This window comes from Parambassis ranga, chromosome 2 (assembly GCF_900634625.1).
Source record: "Parambassis ranga chromosome 2, fParRan2.1, whole genome shotgun sequence".
NCBI lineage: Eukaryota > Metazoa > Chordata > Actinopteri > Ambassidae > Parambassis > Parambassis ranga.
In genome coordinates this window covers 15,806,856-15,828,958 of record NC_041023.1, presented here as the reverse complement: position 1 = coordinate 15,828,958, position 22,103 = coordinate 15,806,856, and the positions used below count along the sequence as shown (strand labels likewise).

The 22,103-nt window shown below is 40.5% G+C and overlaps 1 protein-coding gene across 2 annotated transcripts in view; it reads left to right on the top strand.

The window, feature by feature from the left end:
- The window catches only part of trappc9 (trafficking protein particle complex subunit 9), a 171,302-nt gene that overhangs the window by 53,382 nt on the left and 95,817 nt on the right, over positions 1 to 22,103 (top strand). For both annotated transcript variants that reach the window (XM_028400050.1, XM_028400048.1), the window contains one exon: positions 4,938 to 5,056. In XM_028400050.1, coding sequence (XP_028255851.1) covers positions 4,938 to 5,056 — 119 coding nt within the window. The remainder of the gene's footprint in view (positions 1 to 4,937; positions 5,057 to 22,103) is intronic.

The window sequence follows — 22,103 nt, the reverse complement described above, 5'->3', positions numbered from 1 at the left end:
GAATTTACATTGAAATTATACTGATGTTAGCTACTAGTCCCATTGAAATACAACTTTATAAATATGCATTTTTTTATAAAATGCACATCAAACTTCTCTTACTAATATTTTAGCAGTTACAAGGAGCATATTCCCCTAACCTTCACTAAGACTGCCTGATTTGCATTATTGCAGGTTTAATGAAATGGAAAGAAAATACATCTTACATATCTTACTACAAAGACTAAAGTCTAATATGATATGGATGATGTGTTCCTAGCTATATGGCCTGGATCATAGTACAAAAGGTACATCCAACTTTGTAATGCAAATTAACACCGAATGCAACACGCCTGACCAAACATGGTCAAAGCTGGACCTGGTTACCACCCAAATATGGAAATCAAAAGAAAGAAATGTTACTGATAAAGTGGAAACCCTCTACATGCAGAGCTTAACAATCTTCTCACAAACAAGTAAACTCTTCTAACAACCTGACATATACAGCCCAATGTACACTGATCATTGTCATGTAAAATCTGAGTGCAGTGAGCACTTGCAGTGTTGTGTTTCTGTCTGACACACTGTTGCAGAGAGAAGAGCTCTTCTATTAGCTGAAATAGAGTTTGCTTGTTAAATCAACTCATTGTCTGATCAGATGTTTTTCTCATCTTAATGCCCTTTTGTTATTTATTCTGTGAGCAGAACGCACTGCCATCATTGTTTTTCTTTCAAGGTTGTGCCATCTTTCTTTGTCTATTATTATTTCCATGAATACAAATCTTACTTTACAGCTCTGACCCACTTCGTGATTGGTGTAAAAGTTGCCAGCATGTACAGGGCTTGATGAATGAGTCACATTTTTGACTACTCTTGAAATCTTTACTACCACGGTAGTCAATAGAAAATAACAAAGTTGTTGCAGGTGGGAGAAGTTTTAACACATTAAATGTTGATGAAGTCCAATCAAGTAGTTTTGGTGCTTAAATAACAATGAAATGTAATAAAATAAAACTGTAATCTGGCATGTCACAAAAGCCTAGCTCCTGGGGTAAAAATCTGTACCCACATCTTGTATAACAGTAGAAGTTTTGTCATATCGTCTTTGCCTTTGTCTGAATTTGAAATATTGTGTGCGTGATAATAACTCTGTCACCCACAGTTATGAAACACTGCATCTTGACTCACTGCAGTTCACCAGCATTGTTAGACTTGCATGATAATTCTTTCCCCTGAACAGGATGTTAAAAAGGTTTTAATGTTTACACTCTAACAGGTCATATTTTACATATTTATTAGATATTTTACTAGATTTTTCCTATCCCAGGAAAAAAGGGTTTATAAATGTAAGTGCCACTGACAAAGATTATTTCACCAACACAGATCTGTGCTGATAATGTTACTATTATTATTTCAGAAGTGACACTCCCAATCTCAGCTGCCGATCCAAGCTTTGGCAGCGAGATGGCCTGTGATAGAAACGCTCAGTTCACCTGAGTCTCCCTGAGGCCGTTAGACAGAGAACGAGACAGATACTGATTGGAAGGTGGGTGCAGAGGAGGGGATGATTGTGAGCAGTGCCATCGTTAATCAAACCAACCATTACTCACGCGATCCCAGTGCCACGGGACATGACGAGTCATGTGTACCTTCTGAAATGGGCTGTGTGCCATAATGAAGGATCCAGTTCATAAAGTCTTACAGTGTTGTTTGCATTTTTTATATCTAGAATGTAGACTGTGTGTCAAAACACAATAATAAAAGAAGAGAGACTGAGCTTGTTTATTTACTGATTTCTAAAGTCACAGATTGAATAGGTGGCACTGAGTTGGTGACAGACACAGCAACATTTCATAGTTTAATATGTTCATGTGTAAGACATTTACCTGTAGTTCATTTTATCTGTCTGCAATAGTATCTGGTATAGTCCCTAGGCCCACCTGCAACCCTGTACAGGACAAAGTGGGTTAAGAGACTAGATGGATGAACAGACTCTGTGCCCTATGGCCCCGTTCACACTGGAGAAAGTCAATCCAGCTAGAGTAGGATTGAATCCGGATAGCCTTTAAACTGGATAGGTGAAGACAGTTGTCAGTTTACCTCACCCCATACTACCATATAAGTTGTTGTGGGAGTCTTTGGCAATAAATCTATTCTGTCGTTTAAGTGTGAGGACTTTGTGAGTGTGTTTTCCACCTTTAGAGGTGATAATATATGAATGTTGGGATCATTATTTGCCTGTTTCCACCAAGTTGACCAAAAAAAATGTTAAACCAGCCTATTACCTCTCAGTGTGCAGGGGCCTTTAGGTTCTCAGGTTGCAGGATCAATGGGTTCCTAATTTGTTCTTGACTATACTAAAGAGGCCTCTATTATAAATAGAGACTTAAGATGGCACTGAGTGTACAGAGTTATGCATTTGAGCAGACTGCTGATAGTATTTATTGACACTAACATTTTTCTAGTACTCCTCTTGTCTTTAGAAATTGATGAGCTTTAATAAAAGAGAATAAGTAGAGTCTTTGATTTTCCATTATTTTATATACAGCCTAAATTTTCTGTGTTTTATGATTTATTACTTCCCAGTGAAGTCTTCCTGTTTTCTCATCTGCTCGCTCTGCATGCAGCCCACTGTGCCAACTTGTCCTGTCTGCTGTTAATATGAATTTAACACTCCGTGTTTACCTGTTGTCATGGTAAATTTAGCATAATCCACATTTTTAAAAACTTTGCACCATAGTCTCTGTAGCTCTGACTCTCTTTTGATAGTTTTTTTTCTATTTCACCCATTTTTGTAATACAGCTATTACAGAGTTGGATAGTTTCTGATTACGTCTGTCTGTCATGAACCCAATTGCCTGAGCCGCTGCAAGGGCCGGTAATTTCCTCCCTCTCTGAGGGGAAATTACCGGGCTTTGGATACTGCTGACGTCAGGGAGTGATACGATCCTGTTGACGTCACTTAGAGGGCTGTGGGCATCATGTTTTCAGTATCGTCGGGGTTAGGTTTTGAAAGCAGCAGCCCCGTGGTGGTGCCTAATGCAGCTGCTGATAGTGCAGCCGCTTCCTGCGTCCACCCTGCTTCTCTCAAGGTCATGATAGAAAATCCTTTATTTGTTCATTATAGCATGAACCCTCTGATCTCGGATTTTCTCTCATTTAAAAAGTTTAGGAATTAAATTGCTTGTGGATGAGGGCAGGCAAAATATTACACCACCTTTCAGAATTATTCAATAGCACTACAAACCAGAGCTACCACAATGGCTATAAAGGTTAATCAACACCTCTTTGAATATTCTAACCTTTATGAAGGGCTGTAGTGCTTTAGTTTCAGCTGGATAATAATTTCAGCTGACTGTTCGTTAAGCCCTTTTCCTTTTAATTAATATGTGATATGTCCATAAGGTTAAGGTTAAATGCTCCAATCACCAGTGGTTATTTCTACTAGTTGTAAATGTTTACACCATTTTGTTAAATACTTTTATCTATAATGGGCTGTTACTAAGAATCCAATCCTGTGGGCCATGTTTCATTCCTGTGCCAAAAATACCGTAGTTTCAGCAGTTACTGTTTTGCTGGATATGTCTTTTTTTTTTTTAGATATATATATTTTTGTTTTACCTTTTGAAAAGCCCAAAGCTCCCATAATGAGTTAAGCCCAGCCTGGGCACGTCCGCGACCCGGTCCCTGTGTCCTTTTTAATGCAGCCCATAGCCATCTACACTTCAGAGAGACATGGTTACACTATAGACTTTAAAAATGAGATGCACGACAATGGTAAAGTGTACGGTAAAGGCTCTCTGCAGTGCTGCAGTCAGTATGTTTCTCTGTCAGCTGCTCTTAAAATGCACATTACTTTTAGACATTCAAGATTTGTTTGTTTCTTTTTTTTCACTACGGTAGTTTTAAACACTGTTTAAACTACTAAACTAAATGTATCCTCGCCACACCTCCGAGGCTTCAGTGTACACACAAAATGCACACCGGAAGTAGATGCAGACACGCACAGGCTAGGGAGAGGAGAAGACAGAGAGGTAAACAGTGAAGCACAGCAAATAACTCTCTCAATATATTATATGTTATAATATTAACCATTCCCACCCCAAGCCTATTTTTAAGGCCTCAGCTTGAAAATGACATGTCCAAAAGTAATAGAGTATATCTCAGCAACCACAAGGTGTATCGGAATAATTTTGGTGTCATTTTAAAGGGAACACTTGGAAGATTTGCTCAGATGTGTAGGTAATAGATTGTATGCCTCTGACTCTGTGTTTATCAAAATGGCACACAAAAGGGTGGGGTTGAAAGGGTTAATTTTTTAAAAAAACCCCAAACAAAACAAAACAAAAAATTAGTGGCCCCTTGCTTTCCTTGTGGAAGTCTATGTGGCCCTTACAAAAAAAAACCCTAATTAAGTTAAACAATAATTGGACAACCAATATGCAGCAGTGTCTGGTAGCCTGTTGACTATGCAGTATGTATCGTGACACATAAAGCACAAGTTCAAATGCACACAGATTGAAAATCCAATGCAACGACCATAAAAGTAGACGGTAACGAATGTTTATAAGGCTTTTATAGTAATATCTTGTCCAAATGTGGCAGTCATTTCAGTGAAGTAAGTGTGATCACACATTAAAATAATGGTTTGCTAATGAAATTAATATGCTGTATACTCCTCCTCCTACAGCAAGTCCAGGATTTGCTAGGTAATTTAATGGAACATGATTCTTAAGAGAAATCACTGGCTAAAACAAGAGATCGATGAGGGAAAGTGAGTACACTAAAGAAATAATTAAAACGATTCATCACAAAATAGTTTCTGTAATGCATCACAGGCTGCTCATATAGATAGTGTTTGCTCTGGGACTCTTCTAGTTTAATGATAGCTTTGTTGTTATACTATTTATTTATTTATTTTTCCCGGCTCATTGTGTGGTGCTATGATTTCTTTTCAGATGGAATCAGTGTGACAGGCTTGCCAATCTCCAGTCCACTTCGCCAAGTCCTCAAACCGCGGCCTGAGACCAAGACCATCAGCACTGAGTCCGGCAAGGCAGAGTACAGCCATATTAAGGTGAGGAAACAAAAGCCCCTGTAAAACACATGGGGACCAAAAAAAATCCTGTTTTTTTTTCTCAATCTCGGATCAAAATACAAGTTGGGATTTGTTTGTTTTCTGGCTTGTACCATAGTGTAGGAAAAACATTCACACCCTGGTACAGTCTCACCTTTTCTGCAAACGCCAATAACTGTGTGAGCGTGAAGTAAAACTATAATTAACACCAAACAACTGTTTATTTGGATGGTATTTCACCTTCGCTCCAGATGCTCTTTGAATCAAGACTTAGAACTCCAAAATACATACAGCAGTTTACACATGTTTTTTCTACAAACTGTAGCGTCCAAAGGAGCAGACTGAACATATGGAGCCGCTTAGCAGATCTGTTGAGGCCTCGTGAATGTGTGTGGTATAGAAATAAGCCGACGTGCTGAGGGTTATCTGCCACCTGTGAGCGTGGTGATTGCATTGTGTTGCCTTTGAAAAAAGCAATGTCTCTGTTTTGTGAATCATCAGAGAAAACAGCATGTTTTATAATGTTCAAACTGCAAAACACAGTTTCTTTCTTTTTTCACAAAAGTTTGACAGGACAGTGACTAATTCCTTAAAAAATGCCAGAAGGTGCCTTTTGTTATAGCTCTGCCAAAGAGAATAACAAGCTACATAGCTCCATCCTATAGTTAGCTGCTGTCTAACTTCACCTATGGTATATTTGTACAGGTGATACTGGAGAAAACCTTTATATTTGCATATTTGTAAGAAGCTTTGTATGATTTGTAGACATATTTTATTGATATTATGGCCATACACTTTAAACAGTAGCTAATCTAATTATGCCACTTTGTGTGTGATGTATAGGGAACAAAGCTTTACATCTCTAGTAGTGTAGTATATCCTAATCCTCCTCACACTGCAAAGGAACACTATAGATTAATGGCATAACCACTACCTTTGCTTTAAGAAAGAGCCAGCCGTTGTTTAAGGTGAGCTGGACATTTTAATCAGTGGCTAGGCTTATTAGAAACAGAGTCTGAGCTTCATGGCAGAAAATGAACTTGGTACCATTGTTAAAGCCAATTACATAAGGACTCCTTTAAGTCTGCCTTAAAGCAGGTTGTAAAGACATGAGCTCCTGTTTTTATTTTGGTGACGTACTTTTTAGATGTGCGTTAGACACAGAGGGTGATTCATTTCACTGTGTGCTCAACAAAAGCCTGCAGTCTAATGTGCTTGTATATTGTAGTAAATGTATTCCAGCTTGAGTTTCCAGCTGCATGACTCATCGTTGTCATTGGCTGCATTGTTTTTTAGCAGTTTGACACAAACCCAAAGTGCCCAGCATGCACTTGACGTACACAGGGTTGACGAGCACTGCCCAATGTAAATGCAGGCATACACAAGTTTCCTTTCCTGATAAAGTTTCCTGATACAAGTCAGATATTCTTTGTCTATTGAAGAAAATAGACCAAGAATAATCTGCATGTTTCAAGAGAACAACAAATAAACAACTTTCCATGGTGGTTTTCAGCGGCCATCCTCCACCAGTCAGGATGTGTCAAATGTAGCAATGTACTATACTATAACGGGAGACTGCTTCTGATGTTTTTTTTCAAAAAATCTTGTGTGTGACTTCATGTCTGCTTGATCTGCTTGGTGGAAATTGAGTACCAAAGTAGACTGTAGACCCTGTGTGAAGTTGTTTCTGGAACACTGCGGCACATCTGATGGAACCACACACACTGACAAAGGTGACAACCATCGACCATGGCCTCCTGTGCATGGGGCAGCTGGATTGTGGATGGCTCGAGTGGAATCAGTTGTGTAGTACTTTCACTGAGAAAACCAGAATCTAAGCCTGATCATTATTTACAATATTTCCTGTACGCATACTGTGGTTACCATGGCCAGTTTTGTGGCACTAGACACTATAAACGTTAAACACAATCTGTGTTTATTTTATGCGATTGTCCAACGTCAGTGTTCTTTTCTGGTAACTTGGTTGTTTCTGGAAAGCCATTTAGACATAAGTGCCAGCAGCATCTTGCTTCCATATGCCGTTATTTGTTGGTTCTTCAACCCACATTACAAAGCAGTATAGTTTCTATCAGAGAAGTGCAGAATTTGTTTGGAGACATTGCATGATCTTTTCTAGCCTTCTGGTTGAGATATGTCTGTGCATATGTTTGAGCGCCTATTTGCTTGTGTTATAGGAAAGTTAATTTGTCAGCATGTGTGTGCATGATGGCAGCTCAGCTTGGTGTTCCCTCTATATCTTAATGTTAGGTAGGTCAATTAAGTGTGAATTAGTTCCCACCACCTATATATATATATTTTTTTTCCTGTGTATAGCTGTAAATGTATGCTACTTGGCACTTGCATTTCTTGGCATGCACACTTGCAGACTATGAGTAAGTGCAATCAATCATGACTGATCTGTAATCAGCACAGGAGGAGTCAACATGTTTATCTCACTGACCTTTCATCGCTCAATCTTAGCCACCATTTTTCAGTCCTCCCACCAAACTGTGCATGCCCGTGGGCTTGAAAAATGTGCGAAGGAGGTTGGGTTGTTTTTTTTTTTGTTGATTATTTACACATATGTTTTCGATGACTCACGTCGTGGGATAGTGAGGGCACCTCATAAGTTGGTTTCTTTGACGCTGCAAATTACTCGTCTCACCTCATCACTGCAGCTTTCTGTCGCATTTTAACCTGCCTGTCCTCAGTTTGGAGTGCATCGCCTCCTCAAGCTCCATCACAGTTTTCTTGTCTCTGTTGTATCGTTAATAGCTCCCAGTGGAGTGTCCGTGCGCGTGCCTAGAGCAGAGTGTTATGGGGATTTGGACCTCCAACTTCCATCTGCAGAGGATTTATGTGAGAGGTGATTTGAGTGACAGACATGGAGTGACAGAGAAAAGAAGGGGATACAGTAATCTCACTTTTGTGATTGCCCATGACTCACTGTATTGCTTGGCTGGTGTGCAGTCCTTCTCATTCACTTAGCCCTCCTGTGAACCTATCTACAGTGGACCCTGGGTGTCATGGGGGGCACTTCAAGGGAAGCTATGATACAGAAATAGGCAGACCTCTCAGACATGCCGTGCGATTATCTTCAAAACACCAAATGTCCTCGGCGCTGTGAAGCTGCACCTAGTGCAGTTTTACTCTCCTGTTAGTAATGCTACATTACTGCAATATAGAGATTGCTGTTAGGCTGTAGATGCACATGTTTCTCTGAGGCAAGCAGTCTGAGAGAGAGAGAGAGAGAGAGAGAGAGAGAGAGAGAGAGAGAGAGAGAGAGGAAGGAGGCTTTTACTGGGCTTCCTCCTGCCAGCACCTGGGGTCTCAGAGAGCACAATTTTCTATATGACTTGTACCTCTTCACCCAGCCAAATATGAAATGAAATGGTCTCATTTTAGGTGGTCATTTGTAAGATATTACTGCAGTGGACTCTGAAGCAATGCATTTGACGGGGGCTTTCAAAGTGGATTAGGTGCTCGGAGGTTTTCCAGTAAAAACTATAATTTCTGTTTTGTCATGCTCAAAATCTTACTATATTGTTCATATTTTGTGTTTACATAGGAGACTGGCAGGTAACTACTGTATAAAATACATCTGCAATGCAGAATATCTTGATTTTTTTTTTTGCAAATATCTGATATGCTAATATTGCTTAGTTCCTTTTAGCTGATTACAGAGCACAGATCACATAACCTGAACATATATACTGGTGTTGGCAATCACAATAGCAATGACAGCGACCAAAAAAATGATACTGGCCCAGGTACAGGTCTCAATTCAAATATGAATACTGCCAAATGGTAGCAATGTTTAGCACTGCTTGAGAGGAGACAGATGGAATTCACTGGTCAAAAACTGGCATGTCCACTCAAGTATCATGTTTCCATGTCTGCCGATCAAAGTGGGAATGAGAAATGCCCAGTTTGATTGTGTGAGAGACTTTTTCCAAGCATGTGGAAAGACTTGTGGTTGTCACCACTTGAACGTGTCATCTTTGGGCTAGTGTAGAAACATGGCAGCACAGCATGGCAGTCTCTCTTGGAGGGGACTCAGTCCTTATATAGACATTAAGGGCTTATTTCTAAGAGAAGATTGTGTTTGAATGTGTCCAAACATCAGCAATCGCACACATTTGCAGTGTCACAATTTGACAAGGTTTTGTTTGTTTTTAGATTGTGTGTAAGCATATATACCTCGATATTAATCTTAAATATACTGGCAAGATGGAAAACTGTATCACACTTGGGAAAAGCCAACGTAAGCATTTTTGTAACAATGAACAGTGTGTCTGGATGTGTGCAGCAAGAGAAGGACAATGCCTCGAGATATGCTGCCACACACACGCAAGCACACAGATGCACACAGAGTGTGTCGGGTGAGTGTAGCTGGGGGGGTTGTTGGGGTGGGTGGGGGGGTTGTTGGGGTCGGTGGGCGGGCAGAGCTTCTTCAGGGCTAATCAAATCCAGTGGAGACAGAGGCAGAGTCGGCTGCCTGCCTCCCTGCCAGCCAGCCTGCTATTTTTAGAAGCCTGGCCCTGCCGATAGCAGTTCAGCTCTTTTCACAGATACAGATCCCAGCTCATGATACAGATATTTATAACTGCCACAGCTGTCTGCCCAAGTGTGAAACTCCAGCTGAACAACCAAATGATTTTCTTTTTCTTAGCTCAGGATTAAATCTGCTCCTTCTTTTTCTTTCCCCCTCTTGTTTCACCACCAACTTCATGTTCAGTTTAACGCCACTTTGGGCATTGATTTTTAAAGGATGTTCTATATCGATTGCATTGCTGATGCTGACTATAGAGTAGCTAATAAATGTGCTAAGTTAGAGCAACTTGTGTTGTTTCTGGCTTAAATTGCAGTTGTCACCCTATTATTTCAGGAGTGTCTGATTTATATAATCTGTGCTACACCCCCCATAATGAACTCTACTTTGTTGGACCTTGCTGCTATTGATGCTGTAGCTCACTTCAGCTGTAAACAAGCCAAGAGCATTTTATTAACAGCATTTTATTCGGCTTTGAGATACACACACACACACACACACACACACAGAGGCAGGTTGAGCTAAAAGCTATAACACAGTTAGCATATAATTAGGCTTCTTGTATACGTGGACTAGTGATGGATGTGTGCCTCGAGGCTGAACAAAATTTCACTGCAACAAAGACACTTAACAGGTTTTTTTCTGGACAGGCTGTTGCACCAGTATCCCTCCTGTATTTTTAGCGTGGTGTGACTTTCTCCCACCTGCCAGGCATCTACTCAGAGAAATAAAGCCCTTCCAAAAGTTTCACTGAGGTCACCTCAGTACACTTCTCTATCACAGAGTTGCTTCTCTTCTCTCAAACCTCCTCCTTTTTTTGACAAGCAGCTTTAACAGTAAAAGATATTAAAATAACGTCTCCACTGAGGCCCTGGGTGGGGTGGACAACAAATGGCTAAATATCCCGTGCATCCTCCGGGATGTGTTGCATGCAGCTATCTGTCAATCTGTGTCTATTTTTAGATTTAAGCGTCAGGTTTTTTTTGAAAGTTTAGTGTCTTTGCCTGGAGGTGGCTGTGTGGAGACGGGAGCAATGTGTTTTAGTTAAGACTAATCAAAAGCTGCAATCATCATAAGGTGCACACAGAAAGTCGACTCATCCTGCACCACTGCGGCTGCTGTGTGTTTGCCAACATTTTTATTCCTACGAGCTGTTTAATCTCCCAGTGCTTAATTTACCTACGCAGTTCTTGCTGATTGGGGATATGAAGTTATAGCTGTGCCCCTCATGCCTTGATTTTTATTATTTTTATTTTTTTTTATCAAAAAACTGCAACTGCCTGTTGTCTCCAGGCTGCAACAACTTAAAGCACATCTCCCGTGCCTGGGTGATAGATGACAGGAGGAAACATGAGTGAGGAGAAATGGGAAGATGGATGCGGTTTGGGTTGGTGGGGGTGGGTGGAGGGGTGGAAGATGTGTCCCTGAGAAGCAGATTCTGATATGATAACCTGCAGGGATTTACAGACTTTCCTTTTTTAATCGCTTGTCTGTGAGACACTCATAAGAGAAGAAGATGCTGGTTGCGTCCATTGTCTCAGCAGGCCTTGCATCTGTTCCACACTCCGACAGAGGTACAGCAATCCCTGCTGCAGGCTCTTTCATCCCTAGGTACTAGTTTAATAAGCCCAAATATAATAATGTTTTGTTTTTTTTTTTCCTCAGAAAGCCTTGTCATTAGGGTCATAAAATGAATGAAAAATATTGTAAATGTTGCATGATAGGATTTACATGTGAGGCTGGTGTTTTGCTTTTGATTATTAGCGTTTCCTGGCTGCTGGGTCTACGTGGCTCATCAAATTAAACTCTCTAAGAGTCGCTCACATGAAAACAGTTCATATTTGAGCAAATTGTGGAAGGCCGTGCTTGATTTCCTTTGAGAGCCAGCAAACCTGGAGGCCAAGCCTCGCCGTCAAGAGAGCTGGCTGCAAGTCAGCACACCACTTTATGGCAAATTTCTGAACCATCACTGGAACAGGCAGGGGAAAGGAGGGGGGAACAACATGAGTCCTTTTATTTAGCATTTAGCTCCCGCCTGCTGACTGTGCTCGCACAGAGAAGACAAGTAAGCGCTGTACATCTTGTCCCTGATGACCTGTCGCTGCTTCATCGGTGTGATGTGGCACCACGGGCCTCCTGTCTCTAACTGATGGCCAAATGATCTCCATTAAGACACTGTCCTCAGGGACATCTTGAGTTTTGTATTCGTCTTCCTTATTACCATTCATGTAAAATGCACAGCTCTGTCTGGGCTCCCAGGCAGCATTTTATTAGCTGCAACAGTAGGTGGACAGGTTTGCTCCGCTGCGCTTTGGAATTCAGAAACCAAAGAGATTTAAACTTTGGCGTTTGAATTCTTACGTATGTATCTAGTATGTCATAGGGTTGAGTACACACACACACACACACACACACACACACAGAGAGAAAATAAATACAAACATATGTCATTTGATTTAAATGCAAAACTTGACTAATCTACAGACACTTTTGTGTAGCTCTACTGAAAATATATAAGTATACTTAAAATCAAACCTCTAACAAATATCATATTGTCAGATTATAGCTTTATTTACATCCTATTCAGGACTGGGATTAGGGATTAGGACTATAGGTTTAGCATGATACTGTCTCTGGAGCTGATGCCGGTGATAATATTGGTAGTGAAGCATGCTAATCTAATATTTAGGCTTGTGGGAGAGTTGAAGAGTTAAAGTGTAAGTTGATAATTAACCCTTCACATTCATTCCTAATAGCAAGTTTTAACAGTTAGCCTAATCTACAAACAAACCTTCATTAGTTTTTAATGTAGAAGCTTCCTGTTGTGCAAAACGCCAGTGCCACATCTTAACCAATAGTGTTTAATGCCAAAAAATGCAAGTGGAAACAGAATGGAAGTGGTGTTAACTAACATTAAGTAACAGCGTTCACAACTCTAGAGTCCAGGATTTGTGCCACCATCCACCTCTCCAGCTTCCTTATGTTGTCTGCATCTGTATTGGGTCAATACATCCATATGCTCTGCCCTAGTCATCCATCTTAAACATAAGTATGAGTCATTTCAGATCAAGAATCAGATCAAGTAAATTTAGTCCCAGCCCCGGAAGGTCACAGTAGACGTGACGTTTGTTGGCTCTGTGTGTGTGAAATTGCTGCTGTATGCAAGCCTGGTGGGTGAAATTAGCAGAGAATCAAGCATTTCATCATGCTCACTGGACTTGAATCCATGTGTGAAATCCAGTAAGCCAGGCCAAGCATGGCTCCATATGGCTGTCGACTGAACCGGTGTCGATCAGATCACCTTTGGCTGCACCACAGTCACCCTCCACAGCGTGTTTGTATACCAGCATGCTTCACCATCCAGCAAGCGCACCTGCTTTTTTTCAAGTCATTGTCAGAGATAGAGATTTGTGTGTAGTAATATAAGCGCGTTTGCTCATGTGTTGCCAGGCAATTTATATATTTTTTTTTTCAATCTCTAGAGATCCTGCCTCACAGCTCTGATTTTCCTATCTTTGAAGCTGACTTCACATCTCTGTGGTTGACTGGCTGCTGATATACTATAAGAACAGTAGCAGGGCCAAGGGGTGATGAGAGGTTTCTTCTCCTTGTAGTCCCTCCAGCTTGTAAATGGAATGACACCTGCGCCGGACCACAGGATTACATAAAAGAGCAGCCGTTTCGTGTCTGAGGTACATGTTGGGTTACTTCTGCTCACACACGAACACAGAAGTGTTTGTGTGCGCATTAGCCGCTCTTTATCTCGGACAGATGCCACTCTCCCCCCTTGACAAAATTTAGTGCTGCTGTTCATCCTCTTTCCTTCCCTTTCATGACACACAGCCTATAATTAGATTCAACCATATATAAATGAATTAGTCAATTCTGAGAAAATAAATCAAATTATTCAGCAGACACACCTGGGTTTTCTTTGTGTGTGCTTATCAACCACTAACACTATTAAAAGTAGCCAAAGCTGAGGATATCCAGTAGATTGAAAGCCACTAGGAGTGAAATTAAGATCACTTTGCAACAGTAATTTTTTGTTGTCTTAGAAGAACTGCGAGCACAGAGAGTTTTATGAAAAAAATGAAAGGAAACTATTATAATAAATTAATATTATTATTAAAAGCTGTATCAAGTGTTGAGCTGTGGCCTCTTTTATATTTAATATTTCTCCATAATATTCATGGACTGTGGATGTCCCTCCTTCATCACCAGCTAACAGAGCTAGGGCTAGCTCAGGCTCAATGTCTGTGTTTGTGAATGAAAAATTAACCCTTTAAATAATTAATAACCCTAACCTGATCAAGTACACAAGGAAAAAATGGGTATTTCATCATTTTTGTGGTTTCTGTAACTGCAGGGGTTTTAGGAGGAGTTTAAAAAGATTTGGTAGATGTAGCAGAAGCCTTTATAACACATTGCGGACACAGATAAGGTTTTGGTATCTTTCAGTGTTATCTTTTGAAATCTGCACAGGCTGCCTTATACAGATTCTAATGGCCAGCTTTAAAGAGAAGAGAGGAATTGTTATAAGATACTAATGGGGTAATAGAACAAAAATATGCCCCTCGTTTTCTCTGTTGGCTTGAGATTGAGCTTTTGTTGACTGTATTTCACAGTTATTAGCTTAATGTTTTATTGTAAAGCTGTTGGTAATGCAAATTATTGGTGCTTATTGGCTGTTTAGACAACAAATTCACACAAGTTTTAGTGTTATTTGTTTAGTCATCTCAGATAAATGTTCACATTGTGAATCTTCTGCATGTTGTGTGCTGGTGTTACACATCAGAATTCACATTGTCAGGTTATGCTAAGGCTCTGATAATGTAGGATAGTCATGACCCTGGTGCTGTTACCACCCAGGGAGTTGTGGTTTTAAATATTTGTACAAGCAGCATGCAGCCGTTTCCCCGGTAACCTGGTGTTGTCAAATTAGAATGCAGAGAGATAGGATTAGAGGGAACGGACAGTCCTGAGAGGGTCTTGGTGAGCTAAAGAGGGGACAAAAGCTTTAAGTGACTTGCATGGGCTCTTGTGTCCTCAGCATCATGAGGCTGATTTTGATCAGCAGATATAGGGAAGTGTGTTGAATAATAAATCCAAGTGCCTGTTGATGTCTGCCCAGTGGATGTGATGTAAGAACTGGGTATCATTCAGATTGGGATGGAACACAAACATGTGACCTACAGGTGTCTGTAAAGGGAGGTAATGAGCAAAAAAAAAATTCCATAGAATTAATTAAACTTTTTTCCATTTAGATATGTGTAATGACAATGACACCCACCAGCAGCCAAAGCAGAGATATGAGGAGCAATGAGTATGCGGTGCTCTATTGATCTGTTCAATCAATAGATAGTCCTCGCTGAAGGTATAGCCATTTTTATCGTATGGGTGTATATATCTATTATATTTTCATTATTTTTTTAAGGCTGGTGTCTGTTCTTTTAGCAACAATATGCACCAATGGAGCAAGAGCAGTTTTGAGTTCTGTGACTGCCAGTTTAATCCAAACATGGGCAAAGGACGGGTGCAGCACATAAGAACCTGGTGGATGGAGAAGGCACCTGTCACTCAAATGTTTAGGGACTGGCAACAGGTCATCTTCACAATGTCTACTTGAATAAATGCACTGAATTGCTGTCATGCGATTGTCTGATTAGGTTTTACATTAAAGAGAAGGTTAACAAGTCGACCTAATAATAAAGTAGCTGAGAGAGTACATTATTAAATGGCCTTGTATTTGTTCCAACAAACTGTCTGCAGATGATTAAAAGCATCATACTAAATCATAACAAAACATTCAAAAAGGAATACTCAAGTGTAGAGTACATCTAAAAACTTCAGGTGGATATTTCATCTCGTAATGACAACTAACGGGGAATGTGGCCGGGAGTGAAACGCATTTGAAGGTTTCGCTTGTAGATCTGTCATCAGGAATGAATCTCTTCAGGGAATTCCTCCCATCTAGTAGTCAAATTAGATTCTAATCTCCTGTCACAAATTCAAACAGGACACCGCAGTGCAGGCACTCGCTCCACTTTTAATCATAAGCAATGAGACATGTGTGCACAGGTGGCCTCTGTCTAGACCGTTTGGATTTATTGTGCTGATAGTTGGAGCCTTTTCGTCATCTTTAAGTGTCAAGTTTTAATTGTCATCTCCTGGTAGTATTAATAGTAGTATGGATGCACGACTTTGTGCTTGTCAGACACAATCAGTGTCGTACAGATTGGTCACCAGCAACTTCATGATCAGAAGTAGGTGATATTTTAATCAAAGCTTCACATCAGCTGAGTTTCATGTTTGTGTCCTTTCTCCTGCTATTTCACAGAAACAGCTCTGATGCAGCAGCTGCAGGGAATTTGTTGTATGACACTCTTTACATTTTGTGGCGATATTCTTCACTATCCTTCACCTCCTATAATAAGTTGAGCATGACATCCCTTAACCCCCTTCGTCACACATTCCTCATAGCTGGGCAGGTTGCTCAGCCACTCTTTAAAATGTCTCCCATCCTAATTGCTACATCAGAGGCAAACCCTAACTGTGAGGGGGTGCAGAGCGTGACATTATAAACGCCGCGGGCAGAAATGTCAGGACCATCATTAAATGGACCGGCTCAGGGTTGTTCCAGATAGGCTTTTTTGGTTTTCGGGGAGGTTTTAGGGGAGCTGGTGAAGTGATTATACCATGCAATTCAAACTCCTGTGCTTCACTGGGTCCTCTCCAGAAAAAAAAAAACAAACTTCCTTTTCCTGTCAGCAGTGTCAGCTATTTTGGTCCCCATGCAGCCTGGCGGTTGTTACCGAACAGTGTTAGATGCTCTAACCCTCATCAGCTGTCAGCATCAGCATAGACTTGTTCCAAGCACCCTTGCTCCTCATCATCCAGCAATTATTGCTAAGTCATTACACGTGGGACCGATAGAGAACACAGTCACTCTTATCAGCCTCCTGCCCTCGTTCTCTCATGAATCATCAATTGCCGACAAGCACCGCAGAAAACATGATAATGTCAAGCTGCTGCAAGGCCACACATTGCTTGATATTGCCTCTTGGAAGGCTAGACAGAGCCAAAAGAGGGTTGATCTCATACATCGATAAGCTTTGTATTAAAGGATCATATCTGCTCATATATTGTTGCCAGTGTGTTGCATCAACTTTGAGAATGCCTCCGGTAAAATGCAGCACATCAGGTTTTAGTTGCGGAGACGTCCGACAACTTGCCCAGTAAATGATTTGTAATTCACTTCAGCTATGTTGAGAGTGCTGTTTAACTCCTAGTTGTTTCTCCTGTTGAAAGCCCGGGCTGGCCAACTGATTGGCTCAGTGATTGACACCTAGGTAAGCATGTAAGAGGCAGCTCCAAATGCTCACACTGCAACTGATGAATGCCCTCAGGTGGTTTCTCAGTTGTCCTGCAGAGACCTGGGCCATCAGGCGACGAAATATCTGAACTGACTTCCTGCATGCTCACATCCATTCTGCTATAGGCCGATGCAACCTTAGCAGGGTTCAAGCCTCATTTTAAGGGCAATTAGGCACACAGACTTTAATTTCAGGTTGCACTCTAAGCCTCTGTGTACCACCTGATGTGTATAGTGAGTAAAACATTTTCTTTAAATTAAGGTCAGAAAATAAATGTTTGCAGGACAGAGACAAAGAAATGGGTGTTGGATGAGTTTCTTCCATAAACAGGAGCTTTATGCTATTTCCAATTTTGCCGCCTGCTGAAAAGTAATGATGTTTCACGTCAGAGCTTTTTCCTGTTGCTTTTGGTGAGGTAGTGAGCATTATGTGGTAGAATTCTGTTTTTTTGTGTCTGCCATTACTGCCATTACAAGTCAGTTTCACTCAAAAAACAGACATTCACTCCATCTATGCATTGACATTATTCCACAACCAGAGCTGCAAAATGTTGCAGGTAGGTTGATATGTTCTGTTCTGTTTTTTTTTTCTTTCAAAAGCACATTCCCAGCCGTCTCTGTAGTAGATGGTCATTTTGGTCAGTTATCCCTGCTTGCCCAAGTATTATTGTAAAGTCTACATCTGCCAGGAAGTATTAAATCTAATCTTATGCAAATATTAAATAAATATAAATAATATATATAAATAAATATTCATTGTATGGCTTTCCAAATAATAAGTAAAACATATTTGCACACTGGGAACCACACAGGCTCCCCAGGTTAGTATTTTAGGAAGGGCACCATCCGTCACTGCTTTCTCTCAGCAGCTCAGTTTCTGGATGGTCTCCACCAGCCTTGTTGTGTTTCAATTGTTTCTTCTGGCTTCTTCTAAAGCAGCCAGGAACTGCAGTGACCCCTTGTGGCCTCTGGGTGTTTATTTATTTATTTAGTAGTAAGACTTAATATTCAGTTAAAATTTTCATGTGACCACTTTGAGTGGCGAGTTTTTGCTGACTCACAGCATGGGTTTACTGCCTCCTTGGCTGCCCGAATTGACAGTTTAGGTGGGCTAAGCCAATGGCAACATAGCAACAGTCAGAACCTTACAGTTCCTCCGAAACGATAGGTGACATCATGGAATCAGGAATGCTTTTTCTTTGCTTGCTCCCCTGTATTTTTTTGTGTTGTTCAGGTAACAATGCATGTAGTGTAAGTTTAAACAGGCATAGATTTGTTTTGAACAAAAGATAAAGCTCAGCTGTCAAGACTTTGTATTCAGAATATTAAATTGATATTGATTTTCTCGTGTAGTTCTCAGTAAGGCAGCCAATGAGTAAGTTTCAAGTGCTTTAAGAAACACCACAACATCGCCTGACTGGCAACGAGGCGTCAGCGCTATACTCTTTTCACTTGTGCAATTTTGAGAGCCCCTGCCTACCTGTCACTGTGATGCTTTATCTTAGTATTCCTGTCAGGGAAGATGTGGCCATGCCATAATCTCCTCAGCAAGACGTGTCAGGATCTTTATCTCAGTGCCAAGTCATTCAAAAAGCCTTGAGCATTTCTTCAGTTTTTTTTTTCACCCATCATGTGTAGGAGTAAGAATGCTGTGTGTGACATTCAGTGTGCACCTCCATTGTCAAACAAATTGTGCGTTTGTGTAGACAAAAGTGATGGATAGTCTTCTGAGGCTTTGTTGTGACAGAGCAAAAAAGTGATGGCATTTAAGGTATAAGCCAGTCTGCCATCCATGAGATGTCTGGAATGCTTAGCAGTAGATTGAATAAGTGAAGGAGTGATGATAAAACAAAGGGCAGTGAAAACAGATTCTGTACTTTTAATTATCAGTGGCCATGATTACAATAGTCTCACACAGCCAGACCTTACTGTGTGCAGTTGTTTTGGATCTGTCAATAATTATAATTTTCAAAATGTGACCAAATTTCCAACAGCACTTCAGAAGCAGAAGGATGATTTTAGAATCATTTTTTTCTGGATTGTATTAAATCATAGCTAATTGACATGAATGTAACAGGTTTGTCGGAATCTGTGCTACTTTTTGCTTACAGGACATAAATTTTAAAGGCTCACAGTTGTATATTGCCCATGTAAGGACTTTCGTGCATTCAGGATTGGTTCTTTATCGTTAATAGTATTAGCTTTTCATGTTTTCTGTCATAGGGTTGCCCTATTTGGGGCCCGCAGACCAGATTTTATCCCATTTTGCCTTTGTTTCGGACATATGAAAAAACTCAACCTTATTCTGCTCTTATTTAGAAATTCAGAATAAAGAAATGCTCATCTTTTATGTCAAACAGTCAAGACAACTGTTGATGCAGATGAAATCTTATACTGATTATTATTTTATTTATTTATTTCCACAAAAAAATAATTATTTAAATAAACAAATACACAGTTTTCTTGCCATCCATAGGAAGGATTTAGGTGCCTCTGTTGTATTTCAACAAATGAGTTAATTTCATTTATTATAATGTGCTTGTTGGCTACCTGAAATATAAAACGGTGATCCTCCTTGAACACATTATATTTGTGCATGTAAAGGTACTGCACATCAGCCTAATTTCTCCTTTCTCGCAGCTCGTTACAGCAGCACATATTTTTAGCCCAGTGTGAGTGAAATAGGGTCTTATGGGAGGGGCAGGGAGCAGAAAAAGAGGATCGAAGGAAGGAGGAGCTCAAGGATTCGGCCACGGTCTCAAAAGAAAATCTGGGTACCCACAGTGAAGTGTTGCAGAGACAATCGCTGCCACCTCAAGAGGCTCATGTTGAGGCCATTAGCACCACACAGGCAGCCACAAGATCACACAGTTGCATGTCACACAGCACTTGTTGGCTCAGATGAGAAATGAGTTACATTTTTTTTTGTCTGCTCTCACCATTAATTAAAACTGTGACACCATATTGGATGCAAATATGCCCCCAGTGGCTGTGGTTAACATGTTGTGGCTATTTAATGCGTTGGTTTTATCTTCTCATGATGATAACTAAAATGTAAAATAACATCATATTATTATTTTAACAAGCTGTAGGAAAACATAGAAAGCAGAGAAATTACAAACTGTAATTGAAATTGCCTCCAACCAGTGTCTCTGCTTAAAAAAAACCTGTTCCTCATCAGTCAATTTAAATGAGATTTGTATCAATGTGCTGTTCTTTTCGTTGTGTTACCAGAGCAGCATGAGTTTGTCCCTCATTAGCTCCCCTCAGGGGAAAAATAAGTCAAAGAGCATATCAGAACTTTAAGCTTGCTGTGTTTAGTGTTTCAACATGAGGGCAGTCTTCCCCTTCTGTTAACTAGCATGCTCCTGGGGAGAGGGTCCTTAGCCACATATGTGTTTGTGTATGTTTGTCTGTTAGCTTTTAGCAAGCAGGCGGCCTAAGGCATTAATTGGTTATTTCAGAATCTCCACGGGACATAGCTCCCTGCGGTATCAGGTTGGTTGCGCTTTTTTGACCTCGTGTGCCATCCACTTCCACTATTAACACAGCGGCTTGTTAGTTGACCATTATGTCTACTAACTATATAATAAGCAATTAGGGATCTAATGAATAATTGATGTTGACAATAAAATTATTTCCCAAGGTGTTTCTTACACTGTAGAGCTGCATGATGGAAGTAGTGGAAGAATCTAGCTTCCTGCTTTTTTTTTTGCGACAGTTGCGCGATGTGTAACAGCAACCAGGAAGTGAGAACAAAACATTTCAAAATGGCAGTAGGCCCTGAAAGCTTCACACCAGACCATGTTGAGATGCCTGCTTCCTTACATTTGAGTGAACCGCTATGTGACATCATCATGTCTTCTGCTTTTTCCTACTTCTTCTTCACTTTACTGTGATTAATGGTATACAGTGACTGATCAGCCGGAGCATTAAAACCACTGATGGAGAATTCATAACATTTTCTGTGAAGATAAATTCATGTTAACTGTTTTATATGTGTTAATAGCAATACAATGAAGAAAGTGCCACAGCAAGTGTTTGTTGTTCTTTCAGGTGATTATGTAAATGTGTGTGTTTTTGCATTTTGATCTTCTTAGTAGCAGAGCAATGTGAAGCAACTGAATGCATAAAACAGAATTAAGTCACGATGGAACATTTAATCAAGGATTTGTGTGCATCTCTATACTGACAGTGGAGCCTGCACAGGACATGTCATATACTAATTTAATTTAGCACTTCAGTAGGCTAACTTTCTGCATTGTTATGGGCATGACTGCTTTGATTGACAGCTGAGTTTGATTTGCTTTCATGACTGCCCACCCACCTCATCTCCACACATGCTTTACCTCCTCTTAGGTGGGGACTATTGCGCTGCCAATATGGCGATGGTCAACTCCTCTCACAGGAACTATTCAGAAAAACAGAAAAAGGAATTATCAGAATTCATCCCCTGGGCCATATGAATGTCAAGCTTCATGAAAATCTATCCAGTAGTTTTGCAGACATTTCTGAAATACCCAAAATTTAAAAAAAACCATATGGTGCTAAAGTCAGCAGGTTCCATCCTTTAGGCAACATGGACATCCTTCCAGTAAGGAAGAAATCATATATATTATATGTACAGTGTGAGCATGTGGAATAAAGCCCATAAGTGCTTGGTCAACAATGACAATAATTTAGTTTAATGTTGTCATCAGAGTGCTGTGCTCCTGCCATTATGTTGTAATAGGCCAGACGTCTAGCCAGCAGCCTCAGAATCACTCCACTTTGGCTCCCACCGCCCTAAAAAGACTGAAAATAATCAAGGAATCAGTGAAATTTGTTCTGGAAAGACCCAGCCAGTGCCTCCATCAGCAATATGTGGAGAGATGATATATGCTGTATAGGAAGAAAAGCAGGACCTTGGATGCTCCTTTTGCCCTGCTTCAGCCCCATCACCTGAGTCAGCTAGTGCTCCCTCACCATAAACTGCCACTTTTAATTTTCCCCATCCTTTGCCCACTTGGCTGCTTGTCCTGAGCCGCCTCCCCTCTCCTTTCTTAGTCTACAGAATGCCTGTGAGCAATTCTGTTTGTCCACTTCCATACACTATTACTGTGGAGCACAGCCAACGAGTCCCC